Source organism: Numida meleagris, chromosome 1 (assembly GCF_002078875.1).
Source record: "Numida meleagris isolate 19003 breed g44 Domestic line chromosome 1, NumMel1.0, whole genome shotgun sequence".
In the NCBI taxonomy this organism is placed as follows: domain Eukaryota; kingdom Metazoa; phylum Chordata; class Aves; order Galliformes; family Numididae; genus Numida; species Numida meleagris.
Window position 1 is genome coordinate 8,498,977 of NC_034409.1, and position 26,825 is coordinate 8,525,801.

The window sequence follows — 26,825 nt, forward strand, 5'->3', positions numbered from 1 at the left end:
CTATAGCAGAACTCATTTAAAGTTTGGAAGACTTTACCTTGCACTGCAGGAGAATGCTGACTGCATGGCCATATTAACTGCTTACTCGTTAAATACTCATTCTCTGAAAGCCTAAGAAAGAAGGAGTGTGTCAGTATTAGTTCCTGGCTATGGTTAGTGAATTCCTGTAGAGGGAGGGTGTGATGCTCCAGTTCTGCCTTAATGTAATAAAAAATAGAGAGCTCTTCAGTGGAAAACAAATCTTCTCTCTTTCTGGTTAATGTCTGAGCAACATCCTTACTACTTTCAGCTAAGCTGAAACCTAATTATCCCCTGAAAAGTGAAACAACGTCATGAGAAAGGACAGCAGAGTTCCTGGGGTGGCTCTGGTCCTTGTGCCTGAAACAGAGCCGACACCTCCAGCAGAAGGGACTCCCAGGTGAAGGCATCCAATTCTCCAAAATGAGAGACATTTAAGAGATGTTTCATTCCTTCGTATTTCACAGTGGCTACTTCACATGCTCCCAAGAGAGTGCCTTACTGATGTGGTGCTGCTTTCTCCTTGTGAAATGCATCAACATTCCAAGTCTGGATATTGCAAAATCCAACCAGCAGATGCCAGCTTCACTCAGTGTTATTAAGTCCCTGTTGTGCATATAGCCTATGGGTGTTTGAATCTCTTTGTTAAGTGGGTTCAGTGCTCAAAGTGACAAGTCCCTTCTAAACTGGGGTTTTTGACATGCTTGAAATTGAAACTCTTACAGCTCACAGGGAACATCACTCTGTTTTGAAATTGTTAGCAGACAGCAGCATTGGTGAATTAAAGAGACATAATTAAATGAAAAATAGATATGTTTTTACATACCTTTAAGTTAAATTCCCAAATAATTGTCACAGTTTTAGTAGGTGTTAGATCCTACAGCTCTTACTGACTTCACGGGCTGGTACTAAGCACTATGCATTTTGGCAAATTGGACGTTTATTTAGGAGCCTAACTTCTGGCACCAGCTTTTGAAAATCCTGGCCAGGATTCTCACATAATGTTAACGCAGTCACACTATACATCTTTAGAATTGTGTGAGATCTACACATCCAGCACTCTTCTAAGCTGAAAACTTAATGAGTGAAAAAGGCAGAAAACCTGACATATGTGCAGCGTGGAGTGCTTTTATCCGAGAAGGATTTGCCATAATTCACCACCTCCTGATTGTATTTGGATATAAATAAAAGGTAAGGGAATAAAAAGGCTTTTTTTTCAGATTATCTGTTAGGGTTTAGGATTCGGTCCAGTTGGATTATTGTCAGAGTGAGCTCACACCAAATGCACTGGAAGGGCTCTATGTTACTACTGAATCGATTCTTTAAAAGTTTTGTGCCACAGCGTTGTTAAAGCAGTTGAATATGGATATCCATAACACTTCTAACTCTGTGTCTGTTTTCTTGATTTGTTTTTGTTTCTTATTTTTCATTTCTGAGCATATTTGTATGAAGCTATCATTCATGAAAGTGAAGGCCTAAGCAACCTTTAAGAAAAAAATTGCATGGAGAATATATTTCTTGTAAGATTCTTATCTAGCAGTACTAATTTTACTAATTTAAATTTTCTTGATGATACCTATCTAGAAGAAAAGCATCAAATTTGAGCCAATTGTTTAGATTCTTCTATCAGAAGGAAAGAGACAGGCACTTCCTTTGTGCAGCTTGAACAGACAAGAATCTGGGTCAGGTGAGAAGAATCCCACCCCTGTTGCAAAAGCAGAAGATGAGATAGCATGATGGTATTGTAAGAACTTTTATGGAGCCAGATTCTTTTGTAGTCCACATAAAGCAACCCTGCCAACCTACTCCTGTGACATTTGATATAAATGCAAATCTCTTATTGTCTGCAGTGGGAGATGTCACATATCTGAGACAGCATCTGGTGCTGATGATGTGAATAAATGTGAACTGGGCAGAGAACACCGATATCACTATCACATGTGACGTGCAGCAGGATATGAACTCACATTTTCAGAGGTGAAAGGCTGCTTCACTCATCCACTTGGACGTGCAGCCTTTATCATCATGCATCCTATTGATTGCTATGAAAGGAAACACAAGCCTACAGGAATTGTTCTGTAATGATGGGTGGACACACAGCTTTAAACAGCTGCCTGAGGACTTTTCCAAAGGTTGGCCCAAATTAATTTTTCATTCCTTTGTTCCATCCATCATACCACACAGTTAGTGATGCCTCTGAAAACAGTACCCTTGGCCAAGCATAATGGGATCGCACCTGCCCAGCTGTTCTTGTTGATCATGCTCTCTTAGGATGGGATCCAAAGCCCACTGAAACAGTTGGAAAAAGTCCAATTGATTTGAGTGGATCTTTGGAGCAAACTCTTAGTCCTTATTTCTACTGAACTACCTGTGCAGTCTGGCAAAAAAATTCCCTGTAAAAAAGATTTCTGTATCATGCATGGTAGGGTTTAGGCCTTTGGGAATGCTATAACAGCTTTATAGCTCTATATTGGTAGAGATTTTATCCTAGTGGTTTGTAGTGACTGATGTCATTGCTCTCCTCTTCCTTTGCTGATACATTTTTTGGCAAAAAATCCAGGACATCTCTAAGATCCGTGGGGCTACTCCCATTTTACAAATATAAATGAATTTCTGGGACTGAGCTGTAAACAGGAGAGTAATCAGCACAGTTGCAGAAGATGTGGACTGTAATTCACAGCTCAGAGCATGAACCACAGTGAATGTACAAGTAAGGGAAAACCAACCTGTAGTTCTCACTGAGAGGGAAGAGCTGCTGCATGGTTGGGGATGCAAAGAAGAGTGAATTTCTTTCTGGTCCTATGTAGAACAGACTGATGCATTATTTTTATCCAAAGGCAATTAAAGAACATATGTTTCTGTGGATTCCAACAAACTTTGATTCAGCTCCTGCACAGATAAACATGCTTTTGAAATCAGTAGGATTTTGGAGGTCAGAATCTGACAGAAGGGGAAAAGATTCAGACCTAGATTGTTCTAAAGATGAGAAATACACACTTCTGAAGTAATGCTTGTGCAACAAGAACCCACATTATTTCTTTTTGTGTAGATGCTGTGCTGTCAGAATCATATCTCTTCTACCACAGCTCACTTAATTTTTTTTCTCAAGTCTAATATCTACTTTTTCATGGGGGGTGGGGGGGCACACCCTTTCTGTAGAGTCTTGTGTCTTTTCCTATGTAATACAAAATCATCTATTTCCTTGTGAAATTATTGAACTATTACTGCTATTATCCAAAAAAACAAGCAGACTACAGCCTACCTCAAGGATATAACCTTGCAAAACCTTTAATTTCTGAAAGCACAGCAGGAAACAGAACGTGGGAGATCCCACTCAGTGTCAGAGGGTGATGTTCTTATGGGAAAGCTAGCATAAAACCTCTAGGGATAACTCAGTGCAACATATATTTCCAAATGAACTATTTTTTTTTTTCAGTAGGATTTTCCTCTTTGTCTACTTTTGAACCTGTGTTAAATTGCTGTTTTCAAGGGATGTCCTTTCGCAAGAATCAGAGGACAATAATACAATCCCAACTTTGTTCTCTTGCCAGTTTTTTCATAGCCATGCATTAAATTGTATATTTGGATAAATGACCTAATATGTGATGGAATGTATCTCAATTCAACTTACTCACTGTCTGTGGAGAATTTTTCAAAAGGTACTAGGTGATTCGGGAGCCCAAACAGTATTTGCAATTAAAAAATGTGGAGTTTTTATGAAGATAAGGATGCACAGGCTTAATTGTTCTGGACTGAAGTAGTTCTGAGCAAGTGGGTACTCTCTCAGAATCTGTTACTTCTGTAGACAGCCATCAGAATCAATCGACACGAGGTCCAGAAAATATGTTGTAGTCTCTTAAATCAGTCAAGCTGTATTCTTAATAAAGCCAGAGGACAGGTTCAAGCACAGACCTGTATTCATTGTACCGCTTATGGCTGGCAAGGGCTTTATCATGGTGTGCTGACTAGCATCCTCCCAGGCAATGCCATGGCAATTGAAACCCAAGATAAGGAATGGTCCGGGCAGGTCCTGAGCCTGAGAGACAGCTTTGGTGCTGGTGGCTTAAGTTGCATGGCTGTGAAAAGGGAGTTTGCCAGCAATGAACGAGGAACAGGCTCAGCCCTTGACGCTGTATGTGCTGTTCTTAATGAAAATGTTTTGGATAATGTCAAACCTTACATACTGGAACAAATCCTAACCTCAAGCCCTTAACTGGCACCATAGATAGAATACATGTCAAGCTGGAGATTTGTTGAAATGAGCTATTAAAGAGGACTGTAGAGCAACTTCATTGCAAATCTTAACTTTCTCTGAGCGCACTACAAAGATATTATCACATTTCTTTCTTCACAGACTGTGCGATGGCTCCACCTGGCACAAAATACAGGGACTGCTTTGTATTAAAAAACAGCACTCAGCGTCTCATATGTAAAAGTGTGTGATCAACTGGACTAGTGTGTCCAGTTCTTCTTTTAAAGACCTGTACCATCACAGTAAGACATCTATCTGCCTCCAGATTCTCAGACTCAGATTGGAGACTAAGTGTAAGGTGCTGGATGCAGACAGCCATGGAAAGGAAAGCAGACATAGTGGGTCACGAGCATGATTGGCCTTGCAACTAAATGTTGCTTGGCTTATCCCCCGCAAAAAAATGGAAGGGGTTTGAAGGTGACCAGGGAAACAGGTTTATGAGTTGTCTTCAAGCAATGTATGTGAGAATCGGGCTGGAATACGGCACAAATGTGTACATGAGCAAAAGAAACAGCTGAATTGATTAGGTAGTCAGTATGGGTCTAACAGAATTGGGAGCCAACTCTAACAGTAAATGGGAGACTTTGGGGAGGTGTTCAGCGGGTTTCTCGCTGTAGGAGTATTCCGGACCCAAAAAGATGATGAGGCTACATTTTTCAAAACCATAGAAAAGGATTCTGCAGTTGTGAGTTTGCACAAGGGTTTCAGCTATGTGAATGAGTTAAAAAAATCACTTCTGAGAAATAATGAGCTGCAGGGGTCATCTGGCATCTGGAGAATCTGCCTTTATTACAAGAAAAATAAATACAAGGTGTAGGATTTACAGTTCACCAGAAGCTGTGGCCTTTGATTACAGGCCCTATACAAGGTATTTCAGTCTAGAAAAAGGAGCACAGCTACAGCACTTGCTAGTGGCTTTCTTTAACAGTAGCTCTGGGAATATTTCCCAAGAGAAATTACATGCTAATTGAAAATGGGCTCCCTGCTCCCACAAGGCAGAAGCTCAGCCTCAGTACAAAAAGCAGCCACCCATCTCCAGTCACACCAGAGCAGGCAGCTGGCAGGCGCATTTCTGCTTTCGTTCCTCTCACTCATTTTTGTACCTGATTCTTCTCTTCTTTTTCTCTGCACGTATGAAATATTCTTTGGTTTTGCTGAAGGAAACGCAGTAAGCAGTGAATAGGGCCTGCACTTTAAATACTCGAGATTATCCCATGCTTGCCAGCAGAGGGCACTCTAGACTTACTGTTGAAAGTCCTTTGGATTGATAGCAGTAAAACTATTTTATTCAGCAGATAACAAATTTAACTGCACATGGATCTGTGTTTTGAAATGGAGAGCTAGCCTGTGTGTTAGGTCATTCATTTCTCCCTTCCCTCCAAACCTAATTTCCTTGTCTTGTAAAATATTCAAAGTGATAACACTCCCATGAGTGGGGCAGGGATTGAGGAGGTACATTCTTTGCAGATGTACCGATTTCATCACGAGAAGCTTTCTGACTTATAGTGATGCTTTTGAGAAATTAAGTACAAGTGACCAAATGCTGCTTTTGGGTGAGAAGTGCTGAGCAACCTGGTGTTTGGTTGGTTTTACAAATGTTCTCACAGATAACCTTCTTTCTAAAATGTAGATTGTCTGTAATTTACAGATAAGACCAAATTTCTAAAGTGGTCTATACTGATGGCATCTGTTATGGTATTATATACAAATTCCCTATTCCTATTTAAAAAATATATATATATTTTTTCCTTCATTATTAGATTATTCATGACTAAATTTTTCTGTCTCAAATATATGATGGAAAAAAGCTTGCACCTTTGTGCATGGGTGGATGTAATGCTCGAATGTTAGTAATAATGATGTATTCTTATTATTGGTGACAGTGGTGTGAGCATTAAGGCATATCTCCTACTCTCTTTGGGAACACTGGTAGGTGAAGAAACAGAAGACCTGGTATATGCTCTGAAAAGCCATTTAGTGATAGAATTCAAAAATTACACATAGCTTTAAAATAGTTTGTGTTTGTAGATTTGTTAGTACAATAAATATGAATTATTAGTATTTTATCAAACATCAAACATCTCTTTTCTTATGCAGTCTTATTTTCCTTACTGTCTTATAAAAGCAAGTCATCTCCCCTCTAACTTATAATTTATGTTATCAAAATGTCTGTCTGAGAAAGAAGAAAAAAAATATAGGACTTTTTCTTCAAAGTCTGCATATATCAGTCTGTAGGCAGGTTCTGGTGTGGGCATATAGCTAACAGAAACTGAAGATACATACTTCTGAGTAGCAGTAAAAATGAGTGAAATGAAACAAATTGGCAAGTTTTATGTAGTTTTGAAAGGAGGATAGATGGGAGCAGGACTAAGGAAAATGAAGATGAAGGGGAAGCACTTTTGGAGGGAGATAAAAATGAACAAAGAGGAGAGATTGGAGAAGTGAGGAAGAAAATGTCTCTTTGAAGAACTGGAGAAGCACATATTAGAAGCAAATACAGAGCTTCCCAGTGTGCTTTCACACTTTCAAACAACATCAAGCTTGTTCAGTTGTAAGTCAAATTTCCGTTCAACTTCTAAATGTCATTAGTCATATGAAAAACAAGTCTACAGTGACCAAAGTCTTACTGTAAGGAAATCTACTAAACTTGTACTCCTATTTAAGCATCTAGAGAAGCGTCCTGCTTTTCAAGGTTACTGAGGAGCTGGATAGAGCCCTCAGGATTTCAAAACGGATAGACAGCTTTCCTGATACACATAGAGAGACCTGCAGGTTTCTTGTATTTCTTCCCTAATATTCTTCCCAACTTCTTGGTCTCTTTCTTTCTTTCAGTGCCCAAGCAAAACCTATGATCCACTCATAAAATCTACCAGAGATTTTCCCGATGAAGTCATTAGCTTTATAAAACGCCATCCCCTGATGTACAAATCCGTTTACCCGCTGACGGGAGGACCAGTGTTCACGCGAATCAATGTGGACTATCGGCTGACTCAGATTGTGGTGGATCATGTCATGGCAGAGGACGGGCAATATGACGTTATTTTCCTAGGAACAGGTAGGAGAGGACTTCCACTATCGTTCTGCACAGGTCCCGTCCTCTAGAAACTCTTTTAGTCCAGCAGGTCCTGAATAAACCTGTTAATTAACATCTTTTTCTTAAGCTTGCAGCTTCAGGAAGCATTTAGATGCCCTTGATGGTGTGATGGACCTTCACGAAACTGCTAAGATTAGATGAATTTGTCATCTCAAGACATTTATACTAAAATTAAGACTGAAATTAAGATTTTAATGGCTCATGGCCCCAAGGTGATAACCCAGTTAAGGGTCAGAATAGCTACATTTTCTTACCCTCTGAGTTCTGTTCAGTACTTGTCTTTATGATACGTGGTGATCTGGCTCCAATTCCCACTGGCAGCACATCAATAGGCTATTAAAAGAAAAAAAAAATAACTTTAATAACTTCAAGGATTAATTTCTGTTATCAACAGTGACATGGTGCTTCAGCATTAAATCTCTTCTGACATTGAAAAGCTGAGAAAGATTTCAGATCCAGCCTAAAGCAATGATTTCACTTAAATGTATTTTAAAAATATTACTTTGCAACATGAGTAGCTCCAAAGAAGAGGACCAGGATTGAACAGAGAGGGACTAAACTACTCTGTCAGGGAAGAAACATGCCTTGCAGTTTGTCTGTGGATAATTGTGTACATATTTACATTTTTGATAGCTATATGCCGTAAGGAAAGAAGTCTGGTTTTAACATGGTATTTAAATTTAAAATCACTGAATGGATCATCTTACAGCATGATATGCTAAGAATTATTAACATACCTATTCATAACACTTCTAAAGTATAATCCCTGGTCTTATTCCACTGAAATTTCATGTTCTTAATCCACAGTTTGAAGTTCCCTAAATAGTAATAGCTCTGATAAGGCACTTTGGACCAGTAGATCTGAAAACTTTACTAAGGAGGTCATTGCCATTATCCTTATCTCACAGTGGATGAAGAAGAGGTACATGGGGAGGAAAGCATTTGTCCAAGGGCAGTGAGTGAGATACTGAAACAAGAAACTAAATATCTGTTTGAATCCTACCCCAGTGCTGTTGGATTATGCAGCATCTTTACTGGCCTATGAGCAAATTTGATATCATAGAGTAGTTTTATAGCTATGGGTACTCTGAAGTGATCTGGGAGAGGAGTGAATTGTCATAGGGCATCGCCTCTTACAAAGTGTGTGCTGTCTCAGCCTTCCCACCTGCGTCATCACACCCACAAGCTTGGAGATAGCCTCTCTTGGAGCATTTATGTATTTCAGGTCAATTCTCCACACAGTTCTATCTTCCAAAAAAAGGAGGTGTGCGAGTGCCCTACAATCCCCCAAGTATTGATGGAAAAACACTGTTTTGTAGAATAGAACATTGATGTGGCCTTTATTCCCTGTCTACGTGGGAAGGTCAGGAATTAAATTTGCAGAAAATCCTTGCTGCTTTCTGAACGCAGTCTTTAATACAGCCATCGGAGAAGGAAAGCGAACACATTCCCAAGCTGTGAGATGCCTAGAATTTGCGACTACCCACTAAAGCGTACTTTTCTAGTGATAATAGTGAGGAAAAATAATTTAAATCTTAAGCCATCAGAAAAGAGAGGTTTACTAGTTAAAAAGCATGAGATGATCCTTCAATGATTGCAGAGATGCTTTCAGATGTTTTCTGTTCTCTGCTATTAAGTTTGTCAAAGCAATACAATTGTACTAAGAGACTAGCAACCAAAATACTGACAAGTTACCTGTCACTACCCAATACTGATACTAATTTTTCAGAGTAATTGGAGGGTCCTCGTATGTATCATGTAGTCACTAGATGGCACTCTATGATATGCAGATACTTCTTTATCTGCAGTGCTTTAAAAGTGAGTTTTCTTTTCCAGGGACTCAATATTTTCTTTCATTTTATCCTCTAAATTTGTCTCATTGAAAAAAAGAAATCTAAACTCAAAAAGATAAAATTTCAAATATCAGATAGGGAAACTGAATACAAATATATCAAATAACCCCTAAGATGTTTAGCAGCAGCTAAAACTGGAACTTGCTATATGTTTGAATGTATGCAACCATATTGCTGCAGAATTTAGGAAGGTAGGTAGTTTTGCGTGTGCAACCACACTGCAGGGCTTTGTATATACACAGGCTTTGGTAATCACGTCCAAAACAAAACTATGTCTAATATATAAGGCAAACTAACTGAAGTACTTTTAGCTTTGATTGGTAATACGATCTCCTGTAGTTTGGAAAAACAAAAATGAAAGTCTCATTCTTTGCATTACAATGTATTATTTTCCATCATTTCAGTGTTAGAGATAGCGTTTAGGATTAAACTGGGCTGTGTCACTTCCACATTGCCCATTACAGCCCCCAGCTCACTTCCCTCAGCAGTTTTTAAGGTTTTCGAGTTTGTTTTTCTTTTTTTTTCTTTGTTTCTTTTATGCATCAAGAATGCAGGTTGAAATTAACGAATAGACGAAATTCAAAAAGTTCTCCTGATAGTGCCAAATAAGTGACTTTTACAATGTTTAAATGAATAATTTCAGTATTGAATGAAGATGTGCAAAAAATCTCCCTAAAATGAAAAGAAAAATGAAAAAAAAATTCTTATTTTCCCATATTAAAATGAAACCTATTTCTTATTAAGGAGCTATGCTGCTGAAAACTAATTCTATTAAAAATAAAATAGTTTTCTGCTGGTTTGGTCCTCATTAAATTGGGTCAGATGGGCCACGATTTCAGCTCAAGCAAACACTCAGAAAATTCCAGTTGAGATCATGAATGTGTTTGCATGTATATTTGTGTAGCAGTAGCATTAGACCACGTATGCCAAGCATAACAATGCACAGTTGCATTGGCTCAGCCATACAGTAAAGAGATTGTATTGAGCTATGTAGAAAGCAACACATGCAGATGTAGCTAGATGTCATTTAACGGTTGCATCCTTGATGCATTAGCTTTATCTTCCTCACACAGTTTTTAATGTTTTTTCCTCTGTAACCTAAGTTTACAAAATCAGTTGTTTTTTTTTTTTACATACATGTACAAATTGAATAAAGTCATAGAATCATAGAATAACCCAAGTAGGAAGGACCCATAAGGATCATGGAGTCCAACTCCGAATGTGTGAGTCCAATTGTGAAATGAAGTAAGAAATGAAGTAGCTGAGACGTAACAGTGTGTTTCATATGGTGAATGTTGTGAATGTTTGTTTCAGACATAGGCACAGTACTGAAAGCTGTGAGTATCACCAAAGAGAAGTGGACTAAGGAGGAGGTGGTCCTGGAAGAGCTACAGATATTCAAGGTAAGCATTAACAGCCACTACATCAATTACTCAGGAGACTTTAAGGTTCAGAATGCCCTTATCTGTATGACTGTTTGCTCAGTGGAACTAGTTCAAGATTCCAGAGGGACAATATGTCAATTTTTAAATGCCTTGTAGATATTCTTTAGGAAAGTCAATTGGAAAAAATAACAGAAACAAAAGTCTGTGATTTTTCAAACTTACAGACAGCCTCAATTTTTCTGTCTTGTTCTACTTTGAAATCCTATTTTGAGCCTGACCTACTTATTATTATTTTATTTTTAATGCTGATTTTCCTATTATCTCAGCTTTGGAATTATTCTTCATACAATTATAATTTAAAAACCAACCAAACAAGAAAATGCACAGATGTAGAAAAATTATTTTAAATAAACAACTTTATGAGTTGAGAACTAAAAGAAAATAAATCAAAGTCAGTTTTGATTATCAATAAGTTTTAATCCTTTGATGTGGGCTGACTCAGCACTTTTAAGGATTTTGATTTGGTTATTCTGGCTGGGTGATGGAGAAGAAAAGTCGCTAAAGCCCTATTAATGCCAATGACATCTTCATAAACAGAACTTGTAAAAAACCCAAACTTCCTTTCTGCTGCATAGGCATAATTTCTCATTGACGTGATTGCTTGTGAGGAACACAGACATACCATAACAGCAGAAAAATTGAGATTTGTGCCTTCCCTACTGATTTTCTTTTCCATTTGGAAATTTCTTGTTCGTTCTTTGTATTTTTACATTGCTTTGCATTCTCTCTCCTACATGCTTTACAAGGTCTTAGTAAGAGTTTCTTCCCATGCTAAGTAAGTGAATTTGAGATTTAGAGACAGTATGTTCCAACCATGAGGACAGGATCTTAAAAAAAAATATTTTTACAGTGCCTTTTGATATGTCATGTGTATGATAAATCTTTGATTTAAACGTTCTCCTTGGAAAAGAAGGATGCCTTCTTCTAACTGTATTGGACACCAATTATAAATTTGAAAATACCAAGATTACTTAATGGCATGCCAAGTAATCAGGAGATTCAGTATGCACACCAATTTGCTGCATTTTTAAAACATAACGTCAAGGACAAATGTACCATATCATATTTAAAACCAAAAAAAAGGTTATTTTTTTCTACTCAGCAGACATTCCTTCACATTTTTATTGGTAACATTTATGTTACCTCTATGTTTTTGAATCCAGAAAATTGAACGGGGTGGGGGGCTGAAAAAGCATCTCTTATTTCCTAGAACCACATTACTTTTAAACAATAGGCTTAGATTAATCATCTTCTATTAGAAGATAGATAATACTCTGAGCTTTGCCCTGTTCTTACATCAGCCACTGGCAAAAAATTCAGTTTCATAGAAGTGAAATGCATCCTGGTGTAGACGATCTGTGTATGTATCCCTTAAACGCCACCAAAGCCTTTCAAATAGTGCTTAACAAGAACTTAAGTTGATGCAAACGCTCATTGTGAGTCACTAGGTTGGGTCAATTGCTAAGAATAACTAAGAATTAAAGACGGTTGCCTTGTAAAAAGCAGGGAAAAAATTATGGGAGGCATTCTTGGAAGCATGAATTTAATGAGTTTTGTTGATTATTTTGTTTGTTTTGTTTTTGCTTTAATGTTTGTTTAAACCAAGTAAATTGATCTGCAATTTTATATACCTTTCAGAAATGTTCTGTTCTCATTTTATTAACAATAAGGAAGGTGTGAACTAATGCACTTTCCTAATTTGTTTTTCAGCACCCTTCATTTATCTCAACTATGGAGATTTCTCAGAAGCAGGTAATCACAAACCCATTTAATTACTGCAGGATATATGGTGCACTGAACAGTAAGCTTGTTATTTTTAGGTGACGTCTGTTACTTATTGGCCAAACTTTCCATGGGTAACTCTTAAAATGTATCTGGAAAGAAGGGGACATGTTAGAGCTTGTTTCCTTGCCTAATTCACATTTGCTTACAAACAGTAATTTGTGTACCCAAGCTGGTAATTATTCAAGGAAACAAATCTTTAGTCATATGGTCGTGGGATTTGTGAATGAACTCACTGCACATTTGTTTTCCGAACACTAGAAATACTTGTCTCTTTACAATCTAGCAATAAATTATTAGTACTATTATTGTTGTTATTTTTATGTATTAGCAGTCAAGAGAGCTCAGGGCCTCATTCTACTTAACATTGTGTGCGCAAAGCCTGCAGACAGGCCCCCCTCTAGATCTGAATCGGGGTGGTCCCTCCTGGTAGGTCCAGTCCCAGCTGGGACTCTCCCTATGGGAAAGGGCTTCAGGGCAGCTCCAAGCCCTGAGATGGCTCTGTGTAAGCTCGTGAGGCATCCACGGAGGTGGCTCCGGCACTGAGTGCCAAATACAGGAGGTATTTTGCCATGCAGGCACGCACAAACAGCTGGGTCCTGTCTCCCCTGAAAAAAGGTGGCAAGGCAGATGGAAGTATTACATGAGCCAACTCTGGCTCAACAGTAAGCACTTGGACCACCCTTGTCTCAATTAGCGATCCACTCACACACTGGGAAGAGGTGAATAATATTATCCCCATACTACTAAGGATCAGAAGCAGATGATATTTTATTCACACAAAGTAATCTCTAGTTCCCAGATTCATAACATCATGGCTAGCCAGCCCCTTTTTTTAAAAAATGTGTTTATAAACCTCTCTCACCATGCATTGCTTCTGTGGTTTTATTTTTGACACAGCACAAAGCCAAAAGTGTAAGCGTGTTGAGTGCTGTTGTCTTTCCAAGACAGCAGTGCCCTTGCCATTAGGGTTTGGTGGGGACTGCCCAGTTCGCACTGAGCCCTGAGAAACAATTTACAGTAAAGGAGAAAGTCTCTCTCCTTTTTTAAAAATCTGGGGCAAGGCTGAAAGCCTGCAAGTGTGGCACTGAAGAAGAACCGGGCTACTTGGAGAACGATCCTAATTCATTTGCTTTGCCTGATTTGCAGCAACAATTGTACATTGGTTCCAGGGATGGATTGGTTCAGCTCTCTCTGCACAGATGTCACACGTATGGGAAGGCTTGTGCAGACTGCTGCCTTGCCAGAGACCCATACTGTGCCTGGGATGGAAACTCCTGTTCCAGATACGCCCCCACTTCTAAAAGGTAAGAAAAAAGTACCACATGCTGTAAAAGATCTTGTTGCTTGCAAGAACTGTAGAGGTTCGCAGTAAGAATGTGCCAGTTTTTGTAATTAGTTATTGGTTTTTTTAACTACTTTAACCCACCATGTCATTAGCCTTAAAATTTGATCAAACTCTGGCCATGTTTCACATTTTCTGCTCAAAGAGCTGTGAATATAACATAGCACACATTTTTAAGTGTGTGTGGCAGTGACTTGACTTCTGCAACTAAGATAATAAATCCAACACTTTCCTTTTTTATGCTGAATGCTTTAGTGCATGAGATGCTCAGATCGAGTACCAAGTTGTGACAGTGGAATGGAGGCGTGAGAACCTCTCTTAAACTTTTGCTTTTTGCACAGTGTACCACTGTAGTTATAAAGCAGTTTGCCTTACTATCACTCTAGTATTCCAGAGTGATCAATAATGAAGTGCAGTTAACTCCAGAAAAGAAATGCATTTAGCTCAGTGATCTGAACAAACTTTTCCTATCTGATTTAACTAACTTGCATGAAGCAGCTCACTCTCCTAAATTGTATTTGTGGTGTCTGAGCCATGAGAGGGAGACAGAGATTTAAGCAGTGCGACTGGGCCATGTCAGGAGCAGCTTTTCTACAGTGACAGAAGCTATATCTGGACTTTCTGTCTACATCATCTAGAGTGACAGGATGGATCTTCATGAAGGAAGAGCATGCTGCAAGCTCCAGTGGGTGCAGTACCTAAGCTGTTGATTCAGCTTGGGATGTGCCTGATGGAATTTTGGGCTGATTTAGCCAGAGTTCTGAGCTGGCTGATTGAACTGGAGTCCACAGCCTCCTCATTCTCCTTTGCATGAAGCCTTCCTGACAGTAATTCTTGTAGTGAGGGTCAGAGGTTGCAGGCTGAGCTCAGGCCCTGGAACGAGACTTTCTTCCTCAGGGGATGCAGCGCTGGAACCTGAGCAATTAGACAAAGCATTGAAGTTAATGAGTCATGGGTTACTGTGTCATGGTGTCACGGAACTTTATGTGTTTTCCCTCAAAGCCAAAGCAAACTAAATTCAGAGAAGCATAAATGAAAGGAGAAAAGCAAGTGTTCAGGCTCACTGCAAAGTTAGTCACACGTGAGGCTCGCTGAAGAGATTGATGGTCCACACTTTTCAACAGATGTTCATTTGGTGGGTAGGCCAGAAGTCTGTGACTCCAAAGCAAGGGATGTGTGACCAGCCTTGGGAATCCTCCAGTAGATCAGCTGGATATTTGTCTTCCACTGAGCAGCCTTTTCTTCTATCATGCCTACAGTTTTCACCACAGCTCGGCTTGGGAAGCCGCTCTCCTGCTGAGGCATCACTCTGTAGATGTGAGGTCCTGCTTCGGTGTCACCGTGAGAAAGGGAGTTCCTCCCCGGGTCTCCAATTGTTCTACTGAAAAATTAAAATAAAAAACTTATGTTTGTACCTCTTGGGAGATACATGCAATCATCAACAGATGAAAAGTTGTGTTTTTTTAAATATTATTACACAAAATCACAATGAGTTTAAGTAACACACACAGACATTATTGAGCAAGTTTGCTGTGGAATGGTCTCAGACCATTGACTTAAGCTCTTTTTCAATCCATACAGATGAAAGACAATCAGATTTGGCTTTTTTTTGTTGTCGTTACCAAAGTAAAATATAAGTTTTCTGCTTTCATTTTAGTGGTTGATTTACTGGCCAGTATCACCTTGAGCTGATCCTGAGCTCAGGTTTTACTGTGACCTGCTGGAGCTTAGATCTTTTTCATGGCATAGAGCATGAAAGATTTTTCCAGGCATTTACAAAACTGTCCACCCACCAGGACATGCATGTCTGGAAAAGACTCTTAGAGCAGGTTTAAATAGACTCTTAAAGCAGGTTTTTCTCTCACTATATGGCACATTATTTATTCTAGGAAGTTTTTTTCTTTCTTTTGTTTTTTTTCTCCCTTTCCCCTCCCAGTGGTTTTCCCAAATCACAGGCCCTTTCTCTTGATGTCAATTGTACAAATCTCTCTAGGCCACATGCCGCTTTGAGGGTGAGGCTGGTTTTAGTTAAGACTGTAATTGGCAGCAGTAGGATGGGAGCAATGTGCCTCCACATCTGCTGATCTCTGTATTTTGCTGTTGAATTCCAGCAATTACGCCTGAAGTGTTACAAGTTTTCATGCTTTTCCCATAGGAGAGCCAGAAGGCAAGATGTCAAATATGGAGACCCTGTCGCACAATGCTGGGATGTGGAAGACAGTGAGTATTTTGGACCATTTAAATAGCTGCCTTTACTGTGCTTCAGATAATACATTTCTCAACCCACAGTTAAACTCCCAGAGCCAGGCTAGTTAGGGGAGATCCAGATCAGGTCAGCACTCATGGATTCCATGTGGGCCACCATCCCCAGCACCCAACCAGGGGAAGAAAAATGTTGCACACATCACCACGAGCAGCCACCACAACCTCTGTTAATACAGAAATAGGGGAGATAATCCCACGGGGAAACCCTCAGGTATGACAGCAATACACACTATCTTTTCTCCTTTATCCACATGGATGTGAGTCCCAAGACCCAGCTCCAGCTGCCAAAGCAGCCACTTCCTCTCTCTGCTACTACTTAAGTACTCCTGTTATTAACAAGAGCATACGCTCCCTCCTGTCAGCTCCCCCCTCCTTTTCCCACACCCTCTTTTCGGATGCCAGGGAGTCTGGCTTGCTCCTTTGGCAGCTGCAGCAGTTCCCTTGCAGTGTGCACTGTCAGTATGAAATCCTGAGGTTATGCAGCAATCTCTGCGGCAGCATAAAATAAATGAAAAGCATTCAAAACCAAGTTTGGTTTTGTCTGGGGCACTTACAGACACTTATTAAAGGGAACAACCCAGTCAAAACAGTATTGATAGTATCGTTGCACTCAACTTTTGATTCTGGAAAAGCCACCACTTTCTATTGATCTCTGGTGACTTTCATGCTGCGGTGGTGCTGGATGCCTGCTGCAGATCTCAGCATGAGCCCCTGCAGAAATCAGAGCTGCTCACCACAGGATCAAAGCATAAGTCTGCTGCACAGTATAGAGGACTCTGACTGTACATGTGTACGTGCAGACATAGTAAAAAAGTTAGGGTAAATTCTCATTTCTATTAAAGTAAATGGCAAAACTCCATTCCCGAAAGGCCAGAATTTCTCCACTTTCTGCTTGCCATCACTTTACAAGTAGTGGTATCTCAGAATGTGCAAAGCTCAAGGTTAAAAAATGCTAGTAGGAAGGCTGACAATGTCACAGTTTCCTGGAAGGATAACTAGATACTGGAAGAGTCCGTTTTCCCAGACAATGTAAAATGTCTTAGCTTGTAAATTGGCATTAATCTTTTGCCATGATACAGCAACCCCAACAGAAATTTTACCCAGCTGGGGACAACCCCTGTGTGCCATAAAACCATAAAGTTGACCTGTGCCACTTCAGGCTCTTGGCTTATTTATGCGATTTGTGATAATTAACATTATGGCCCAAAAACCTACTTAAATTCAGTTCTCCACTGTGTAAGATTCTGTCCCAGAGACTACATTGGCTGCATGAAATTATTTGGCTCTACAGAAATCTCTGTGGCACAGTGAAAAGAAAGAAAAGCATTTAATGCAGAGAGCTTGAATTTCTGTAGCTCTCATATATGTTTGTACTATATATATTAAAAAAAAAATCCAAAACTGTATCCATTTTATTGTTGAGATAACTTTTGATTTAAGAGACGCCACTGCTTTCACCTTCCTCTGTGTTATTTGCAGGGTGTAAGAAACAGCTTTTGTCTGATGATAAGGCAGATAAGACGTGAATAAGAAAAGGGATATGGAGTTGCGGAGATTAGAAATGCTCAGGTCTACTAACTGCCAAGAAAGAATGCAGATCTGTTCGTGTGCTTCAGTGTTTGGTCTGAAACATGTTACATGGAATTTCAAATTATGCTGAAGAGAGGCAAACTTGACTTTAACCCTGCAACTGCTTTAAAGTGTTTGGGAGGAAGAAACCAGACTTTACAATCTACCTTTAGCAGTTGTTCCATCTCTCTCAGGTTTACTAGTTGCATTATGTAAAGGAAAAATACAGGTCAGATTTTAAATTCCTCAAATGCAAAACCTCAACTTTAAAATGGAGCAAGCTCATGATACAGATTTTATTGACCTCCTTAAAAAACAGTTGCACTGGAGGAAGGTTAGCAGCTGCCTCTAAATCCTCATAGTTATAGTTTAAGCTAAAAGTTAAGTTTCCTTTTGCTTTTTTATAATTCAGTCACTCTTATAGCATCTGTTCTGAATCAGGCTATTTTCCCATTGCTTTAAAAACCAGGTCAGGGTTAATCTCCTGTACCATGTTTGCTTTCCAGGCATTAGTCATGAAACTGCTGATGAAAAGGTGATTTTTGGCATTGAATTTAATTCAACTTTTCTGGAATGTATTCCTAAGTCCCAGCAAGCCTCTATTAGGTGGTATGTTCAACGCTCTGGAGAAGAGCATCGGGAAGAGGTAAGTTATAGTCATCAAGGCAAGTTTCCTCTATAGAGAATTCAGCTGAGCATTGAAAGGCAGGAGTTACTGGAATTAGCCGATGTTTTACTTTTCCTTGCCTCACCTTAGGTATCACATAGCATTCTGGTATCACCATTTGGGGCATGCAGTGGGGAAGAGAAAAGTCATTTGCACTGGATCATAAGCAGATTTAGATAGTTTGACTTACATGCTCATTCCATTAAAGAAAGAAAGAAAGAAAGAAGGGAAGAAAGAAAGAGAGAAAGAGAATAATTAGGCCTTAATCAGTAGTAAAAAAAAAAACAACCCTGACAGTACTAACAATAAATAAAACCTTTTTGTTCAGTAATTAGCTCAACTACTTCCGCAGGTAAAAGTATGTGCAAAGCCCTTTGCTTTAATTAAATCTCTATTCCATTTAGTGTCTGTCTGCTTTCCCTTATCATGTTAAGCATTGCAGCTAAGAATTTCCTTGTATGGCTTACAGTCTCCCCTGAGAAGGGATAGGTTGTGCAGTTAAGAGCTTTTTTGTTTTTCTTTTTTCTTGTTAGTTGAGTCTGAGGATTTTTCTGGAATGCTACTCTATGCTGAAGCAGAGATGTTAGGTTAAAAAACTGAGCCTTGCACCTAAAGTAGAAAACAGTGAGATTTGTGATGGCCCTTAACTCCTGCAGAAGGCAGTTTTGGGGTCCTCACTAGTGGAGAAGCCCTGGAAAAACCTCCAAGTTCCTCCTTGGCCCTTGTACAACGTCCTGCAGGTTCTTTTCTTAGCTAATGACAAAGGGGCCCTCCTACATGCCCCAAGGGTCAACAGACTGGGACTGATCTGGACTGGGTTTGAGTGAATTTCAAACCTCAGGAGTCTTCATAGCCTTTCTCGTACATGAATGATTTTGTGACTGAGGCCAAGTACTGCTGTGATCGCAACCATGGCAACGGGGAAGGAGATGGGAAAAGAACTGCCCTTTCAAATGAGCTCCTCCTGGGTATTAGACACGCTTTTCTGTTAAATGTTCATCTGAGACAAAATTAGTTTAAATGAGAGGAACTATCAAACACGCAATCAGTCTTCCACTCTCAGTGGTAACTTGTCATATGAGGTTTTCTGAGTGCAGAAAGCTGGGGAGATGGAGGCAAGGGCAGGTTCTCATGGGAGCATCCCCTCTGAGTGAGAGCTGACTCAATACCATCATCTGTAAGCACTGCCGCTAGCATGGAAGGAGTTCTCCAGAGAGGAGGCCACCTCGAAGTGGAGACTCCAGTCATGGCTTGGCTCGGATTGCAAGAGTGTGGGGATATAAGGTACCTCTGATTTCTCTCCAGGTGAGACACAAAACACAAGGCTGTATGTTGACTATGATGCAGCAGTACTTTCAATTTACACCCCTTCTATTATTCATGTTTTGGATTGGCAAAGATTCTTTCCTCTACTGGAAATAAATATCTCATTAATTTACAGACACATGCTTCCCACAAAATGCACTTAATACCAAAGGAAGGAGATTACTGGTTTGAAATACCATCTCTAACCTCCATTACTCTCCATACTTGGAAAGAAATTGCGGTCTTTTGATCAGCAGGCCAACCATGCTCGGCCACAGATGGTTGAAGTGAAAACCCAGCTAGAAGTGTATCAGCCTTTAAAGACCTATGGGCATTCATGGTTTGTGCTTTAATTGATTTACCTTTAAGTGTCTTGTACAGAAGACTCAGTGCTCTACTTCCCTAAGGCAGACGTTTGCAAATGAAATTACATATTTGATCAGAGAAATGAGTAAAGTATTTGCTTAATTCTAACCATGTGCTGAAGACTCAGTTTTAAATACATTTAAGGAGGTACTTTAAATATATGTATATATTATTGTTATTTTGAACAGTAACTTAAGTTTTGTGGAGACTCAAACAAGTTTTTAAAATAATTTATTAATAATTTATAGCATGTGTCCTCAGAGCTACAAACTTTGCTTGAAAAAGTCTCTGTGAAGAATGTAATATTTCTGTATCACAAGAAATCAATTTAGGAAAAAAAAAATGATCAGATGATTTTCTCCTAAGTCACAGGGTCAGGTATGCACCTGAAAGTCAGGAAGCTGAGTTCATGTTATCTTCCTCTTTTGTTTGCTTGTAGAGCAAGCTGCAGGTTAAACTGACTTTTGAACAAAGTTAGAGCAGGCTATAAGCCTGTATAACATAGCTTAATTTAAAGCTATATTATTTTTTGCCACTATTCCTATTTCTAAAGTGTTCATTGTGACAGTGCCTGCTGCCCATATTGCTGCAAATACTGCTAAGTCAGACAGTGAAATTCCAATGCTACAGGAGTGCCCAACTTGCCAAGGATGTGACCTAGAGAGGGAGTATGGGAATGTGCGCATATGTGTGATGGCATTTGGTTCTCCAGCAAGCACACAGTGTACATCTTTGCACATTAGCAGCCTTCCACAGCAATGTTTACTGGGCTTGCTCAGTGTAAACAGTCTGACATCTGTTTGTATGAGAAAAGTAAAGCTTTGCTAAAAGGCTAGATTAACCTTTGAGGCAAATTTAGAAGAAAATTTGAAGAAGAAATCTGGAGACAGATTTTCTACATTATAAATGCTAACAGTAGGCAAATAGCTTCTTACCACATATTGTCCCTAAAGCCATAGCAGTGTTTCTGTGATCAAGCTTTGATAAAATAAAAGTTGGAGCACATGTTCCGGAACTCCTTGGGGTGGTTTTGTTAGTTTATTTTTATAATTTTTTTTTGCAGTCTTTGAAGACTACGGCTTGCATAAATGCATATGTACACATTGACAATTACAGGATCAGATCACTTAAAGACAGTATACAGCTATTACTTTGCTTAATTTTTGCCAGAGAATTCTTATTCTTATTTTTTAGTGTTTTGACCCAGTTTAGTTCCAGTCTATCAAGAGCTGGAACTAATCCTGAGCAAACTCATCTTGTACACTTCAAATCACCATGTTGAGACATTTAATTTTTAGAAGAATAAGAAAAAAATAGATCTTTTTTCTAAGTAAAGATATTCATCTGTGAATGTAATGTTTTCAAATGCAGGTACCTGAGGTTTAATTCCTAATTTCAGAGATGGCTGTCTAAATAAAAGACCCAATTGGTAGAAATGCTGAGAAATCTCCTCTTGGAAGCATTAAGAGTATTTGCAAGTTAAAATGTTAAACCCTTTTTAATTTGGGCATCTTTAAATTAAGATTTTCAGTTTTTCTAATTTGAAATCTAGCTTATCAGTGGAAATGAGCTCATTGGTATTAGAACTTAATTTGAGGACTTCCTGGAAAATTCAAAGATAGTCATAGTAATTGACTTTACAAAATATTTCAGTTTGACTGAAATAACATATGTGACAGCAACAGGGTAGTCATATTTAATGTGTAGCTTGATCTTTGCTCAGCCAATGCCTCACCATAACTTTTCCCATTACAATTATATTTTCTGCTCTCTCTCCCTGCAGCGGATTTCTCAAATAACACTGTGCATTATTTCAGTGCGTGTCTTAGTGGTGTAACTTATTGTGATGACGATACCATGCTTTGCAAATGACTCCGTGCACCTGGAACTTAGGTTACGGACTTTTAGTTCCAGGGCTGTAACTGCAATGTCTCAGCAAGTCTTTAAGCCTCACTTTGCAAATAGACCGCTACGCACTACCTCTGACATGTACTACAGCTTCCTGAGGGAAGGAAAAGGGCAAAATCCAGACTAGATGGGAAGCATTGGGCCCAGCAGGATGTCTCTGACATTTCACCCTGTGGGTCATGGTTCAGAGTGTGACTTCCAGCCACAGCAACCTGCAGGGAGGGACAGGATCTCCTGTGGTAGAGGAGCTGTCACCAGGTCATTTTGCTGCCAGTGGGAGTACATTTCCCTGTAGTTTGGGGCTGCTTTAAGGTCAGGAGTCAAATATCTAGTGCTTTTGTGTTTAGTGCTGCTCACGCAATTGATCATGTTTGTTCCTGTGCTTGCAGGGTTAGTCACTGAGATGAAGGAGAGCATTTTGGCAACTGGAGTTCATAAAAACAAAAAAAAAGTGGGAATGCCATTTATTCACAATGTCTTAAAGTGCTGAAGTTTCCTGAAGCTTAAACTCTGATATTTATTTATTTTTCCTGGAATTCCTACGTATTAGGTATATAATAGGTGTCAGGACTGGAAAAAAACAAGTGCAAGACTCCCTGCGAAGCCATTAGCTCTGGTGCCCTGTGGCTCTGGAAACTATTAGACCTCCTGCTTTAGGCTGGCCTTCACTCCGAGCCTCTTGGGGCTCCGGGCCTGCCAAGCTGCCATGCTTCCATGCAGGGGACAGAGCAAACCATATGGTCAGAAGTGACAGAATAGACATGGATCACTTTTAGCTCTCTCTTTTCTCCTATTTTTTGTACCTAGGGATGAAAAGAAATGTACCAAAAGGCAGAAAAAACTTCCAGCTTCTTCTTCAGCAGTTCTCACTCTTTCTTTCCCACATCCCTACCCCACAGCCTGGGCCGTGTTTTTCCTGACAGACCCAGCTTAACAACCATCTGATGTTTTGGTGGGTACACCAGTGTGACCCACCCTTGGACAAGACATCTAGTTGGGCACAAGTGTGACCCAGCTACTCACTGAAGCAACGTTTCCATTCCGCATTTTAGCCAGACAAAGCTATTTTTCAGGTTACTCAGGAACTGTGTCCTGTTCAGTTGACCTCAGTGGGTGTACATTGGTGAATGAGACGTAAGTTTCCACACCTTTGTGTGGCTGGAGATTTTTGCATCATGATGATTGTGAGTTTCATTGTTACAAACATCTGCTTAGCAGCATCTTGTGGTAAAAGGCCATAGATCAGTGCCGGCCTTAAAACCTAAAAGTCAAACAATAGCTGAGTAAGGAAGAGGACAGGCACCAAGATCTGAGTTTCCAGTAGTACCTTCTGTCAGAGGAATAAAGTTCAGTGTTTGTGCAGCAGACACACACTTAAGCCTTGGGTTGATAAGAAACAGATCAAGAGAGAGAAAAAATAAATTTATTCTGTAGCCTAGGGACTAATTATAACTCTCAAGCTTTCACTATTTTATTTTATTATGACTCATTCTCTTGGCATTTTTTTTATAATACCTTGAGATTCTTAAGTAAGACTAATATTTTTGACAGTTTCCTAAAGGGAAAAAAAAAGATGTTACTCTGAACTGCTATATTAAGTGATATTTCTGCTTTGATTTGAATATACTGGGGAATAAGAGTTTAAAAATTAGTTTTAGAATGAGAAGTTAATATCAGCTTGAGAATAATAGGACTCATATGTTTCCACCTTGTCTTTGTACTAACAACACTCATTTTTCCTGTGGCTTCTAAGTAAATAAAAAGAGAAGTTAAAAAAAAAAAAAAAAAGGTAGAGAAATTAACTGAACAGCTGTGTTGGAATTACATGATTAGTTTACCAGGAAAAGAGAAACAAAGTTACATAAAACAATGATTCAAACAAAAACAGACTGATCTTTATTTCCAGTCAAATGGTGAGGATGAGGAAGACAACAGAAAAACAAAGTCAAATGTGAATTCTCAGCAAATGTTCCTTATTTTCCTCTCTCCTCCTCTCAATTAGTTCAGGGATTGCTGCTAACCCATGATTAGACCAGCTCTACCTCGACCATTTTTTTTACATGGTGATTAATGAGGGAAGGCAGGCTTTGAAGCCACTTTCTTCTCCCAGACAGGTGCAGTGTTTTAACTGTGAAGGAGTTGACATGTGAATTATTTGTAAAGAGGGAGCTATCTAAACACATCATTAGCAAAGGACAAAAGGCATTGACCTAAACTGGTGCCACAGCACTTTCAAATCCTTGGTTATTTTCCAACTTACTGATTGTTTAAAGATTTGCCATCATTATTGGCAATGCCTATTTTTCCTCTGTTGTTAAATCAAGTTGTGAAAATTGAGCGTTTGATTTACATGGAGATATTTTTCATTTGTCAGATATTGCCTATATATATAGCATGTGCTATACTTTATTTAGTGTAGTTTTAAGAAAACTGCTTACCATGTACTCTTAATTTACCCTTAAAATACAGTCAAAAATCTGCTAAGAAATTTCACTAAGAAAAGGAAGTTAATGGTAATCAATTGCTTCATTTTTGTGGTTTACAGCTGGTTCCCTATTGAAGAAAACTATTTATCTCCTGTTTAATTTTTATTGTATGCTCAAATTTAAGCATGTCAGCAAGCTTTTATGAACAAAGCCTTTGTGCTTCTGAATTGTTAAACCCTGCTTATAAATATTTAAGGAGAGCTATTGATTATAACATATCTGGGGGGAAAAATGAATCCAAAGTTGACTAAAATAAAATGATGTATTTTATCTAACTAGTCTTTTTACCCTTCTCAAAATTTAATAAAATATGTTTTACATCTATGGGTCAGAAACCAAAGAGCACATTAAGCATTCAAGTGAAAGGTTAAAGATCTACTACCAAGTAATGAAATGCCAGGTGTTTATGAAACTCCAGAGCCCTATGGGGGAAAAAGTAGAGAGGAAAGACTGGAAGAGTTCTGAACCTGTGGGTAAAACAACATAAACAGGATACCAAAAAGAGAAGTGAGAGGGAAAACAATAATGAAGTGTTGTTCAATACATGTGAAATCAGAGCCCTAATTTCATCCTACCAGAGGATAAGAAAGGAATGAACAATGAAGGCCTGGAGAAGGAGGTGACAGTCACCATAAATCAATATCCAAGGTTAACATAGGACGCCGTGTAAGAATGCTGCTTCATTAAAAATAGGATTCCTGATGGGCTGGGATTAAGAGACAACCAATTCAGGCTCTCTTAGCTTTCTCTGCAGTATTCCAGTGCAGAGGGGAACAACTCCATCAGTTAACACGTTTACGACTCAGAAGGGACGGCTGCTACACAAATGGTAAACAGTCACGAGTAGCAGGGTGCTGGACTTGGGGGTCCAGTCATATTTTCAAGTCTAGATCTACCATTATTCTCCCTTCCTTTCACTGCAGATAGGCGAAGCACTATCAAGGGCTCTTCGGCCTGGCGCTCAGCCAGCCAAAAGAGCCAGCTGGAGCACTTCCAAGTGTAGGAGGTGCACAGCTGTCAAGGCACTCTAGACTACAATACTGGCAGAACCACTACAGGCAGATGCTACTGCTGCAATTGCATTGAGCCCTGAGCTCAAAGAGGTCTGTCCTGTTTTCACTCAGACAATGTGGGAACTGGGTCTTTGCATAGAGCTTTATGAAACCCAAATATCTTCCAATTATCTTCACTTTCCCATCTTTTTCCCTAAATTCCTCAAGTTGAGATCTGTAGGATTTCCCATTGTTAATATGAAGTCTGTGCAGAAAAAGAGGGGTTTCCTTGGCATATTTCAACAGCCAAATCTCCAATCATTTTCTCCTGGCCACTGTACCTGCTTCTCTTTCTGGAGTAGAGTATCACAAAGAAACACCTGCCCTAGACGTATTTCTACCTACAACTACTTATCCTCGGGTTCATTTATGCCTTCCATGCTCCTGCTTTTACTGTAACTGTAAGGAAAGTACATTTACTTGGGGTGAATGTCACCATCTGATAAAATTGAAGACTCTTTCCTATGCTGTAGCTTCTGGGGGTGGAAAAGTATTCTGTTATAATTTGTCTCCCTGCTATCTTCTATGTTTGCTCTTCTGTCTTGACCATGATTTCTCTGCTTGAATCTCAGTGCAGTAAATCAAAAATGGCTTGTGCTCATGTAGCACCTGTTGTCAGAAAATAATCTGTTTTCCAGGAATTTGCAGAAATTAGCATGATTCCACCCTGCTGGTGCCAGTAGACATGATTATATCCAATTTACAAACACAGAGTCTAAAGCTCAGGGTAGACCCAACACCATCAGCTTGTGACAGGGGCCAAACAATACTTGGCCACAGAAGCAGGAAGCCAGAGCTTTGTTCTGACACAGGCTTTCATAGCATTTGATTTCTTCTCTCTGATGCAGTCAGATCAATAGTGCTGCACAGGCCTATATCTTCCTACCTACATATCTACCTCCTGCCTACCTACCCAACTAAACTGTAGGTTACTGAAGACTGTTGTAGCTGATACAGGCTAGCAAGGATAATTCTTATTATGTGGATCTACCACTTGGACACACATGTATTACTTCTTCTGCCTATCTTGAAATGGTCTCTCAAAGTCTTTAATCCTTCCAGAGTTCTTATAATAGAATATTAGAAAATAGAAAAGCAAAAAGCCCTGGGAGGTCATCTCAGCCTTCTCTTTGCTCCGAGAGACCCTGTTATGAAAAAGTACCACTGAGTTAGAATCATAACAGATGGAGAATCATATGTATAAATACATTTTTTCCCATGGAGTAGAGGAGAGAATCATGTGCAGATTTTTTACATAAAGAAACAGTGTGTAGCTTACCCACTGTGAATAAATCTAATTTAGTCATCTTTATGCCTCCCTGATCTTCATCCTCTGAAGTTTGCTGGAGGGTCAGATGTGCACTCTGGGAAATTTTCCAGAATCTGTGTTGGTTCTCTCTGCCCCCACCCTGCTTTTT

At 39.4% G+C, this 26,825-nt stretch overlaps 1 protein-coding gene across 5 annotated transcripts in view; it reads left to right on the forward strand.

Moving 5' to 3' along the window:
• Nucleotides 1-26,825, forward strand: part of SEMA3D (semaphorin 3D) — a 142,596-nt gene that overhangs the window by 112,924 nt on the left and 2,847 nt on the right. For all 5 annotated transcript variants that reach the window (XM_021384443.1, XM_021384441.1, XM_021384440.1 and 2 more), the window contains 6 exons: nucleotides 7,103-7,325; nucleotides 10,532-10,620; nucleotides 12,373-12,414; nucleotides 13,594-13,751; nucleotides 15,945-16,009; nucleotides 18,130-18,269. In XM_021384443.1, coding sequence (XP_021240118.1) covers nucleotides 7,103-7,325; nucleotides 10,532-10,620; nucleotides 12,373-12,414; nucleotides 13,594-13,751; nucleotides 15,945-16,009; nucleotides 18,130-18,269 — 717 coding nt within the window. The remainder of the gene's footprint in view (nucleotides 1-7,102; nucleotides 7,326-10,531; nucleotides 10,621-12,372; nucleotides 12,415-13,593; nucleotides 13,752-15,944; nucleotides 16,010-18,129; nucleotides 18,270-26,825) is intronic.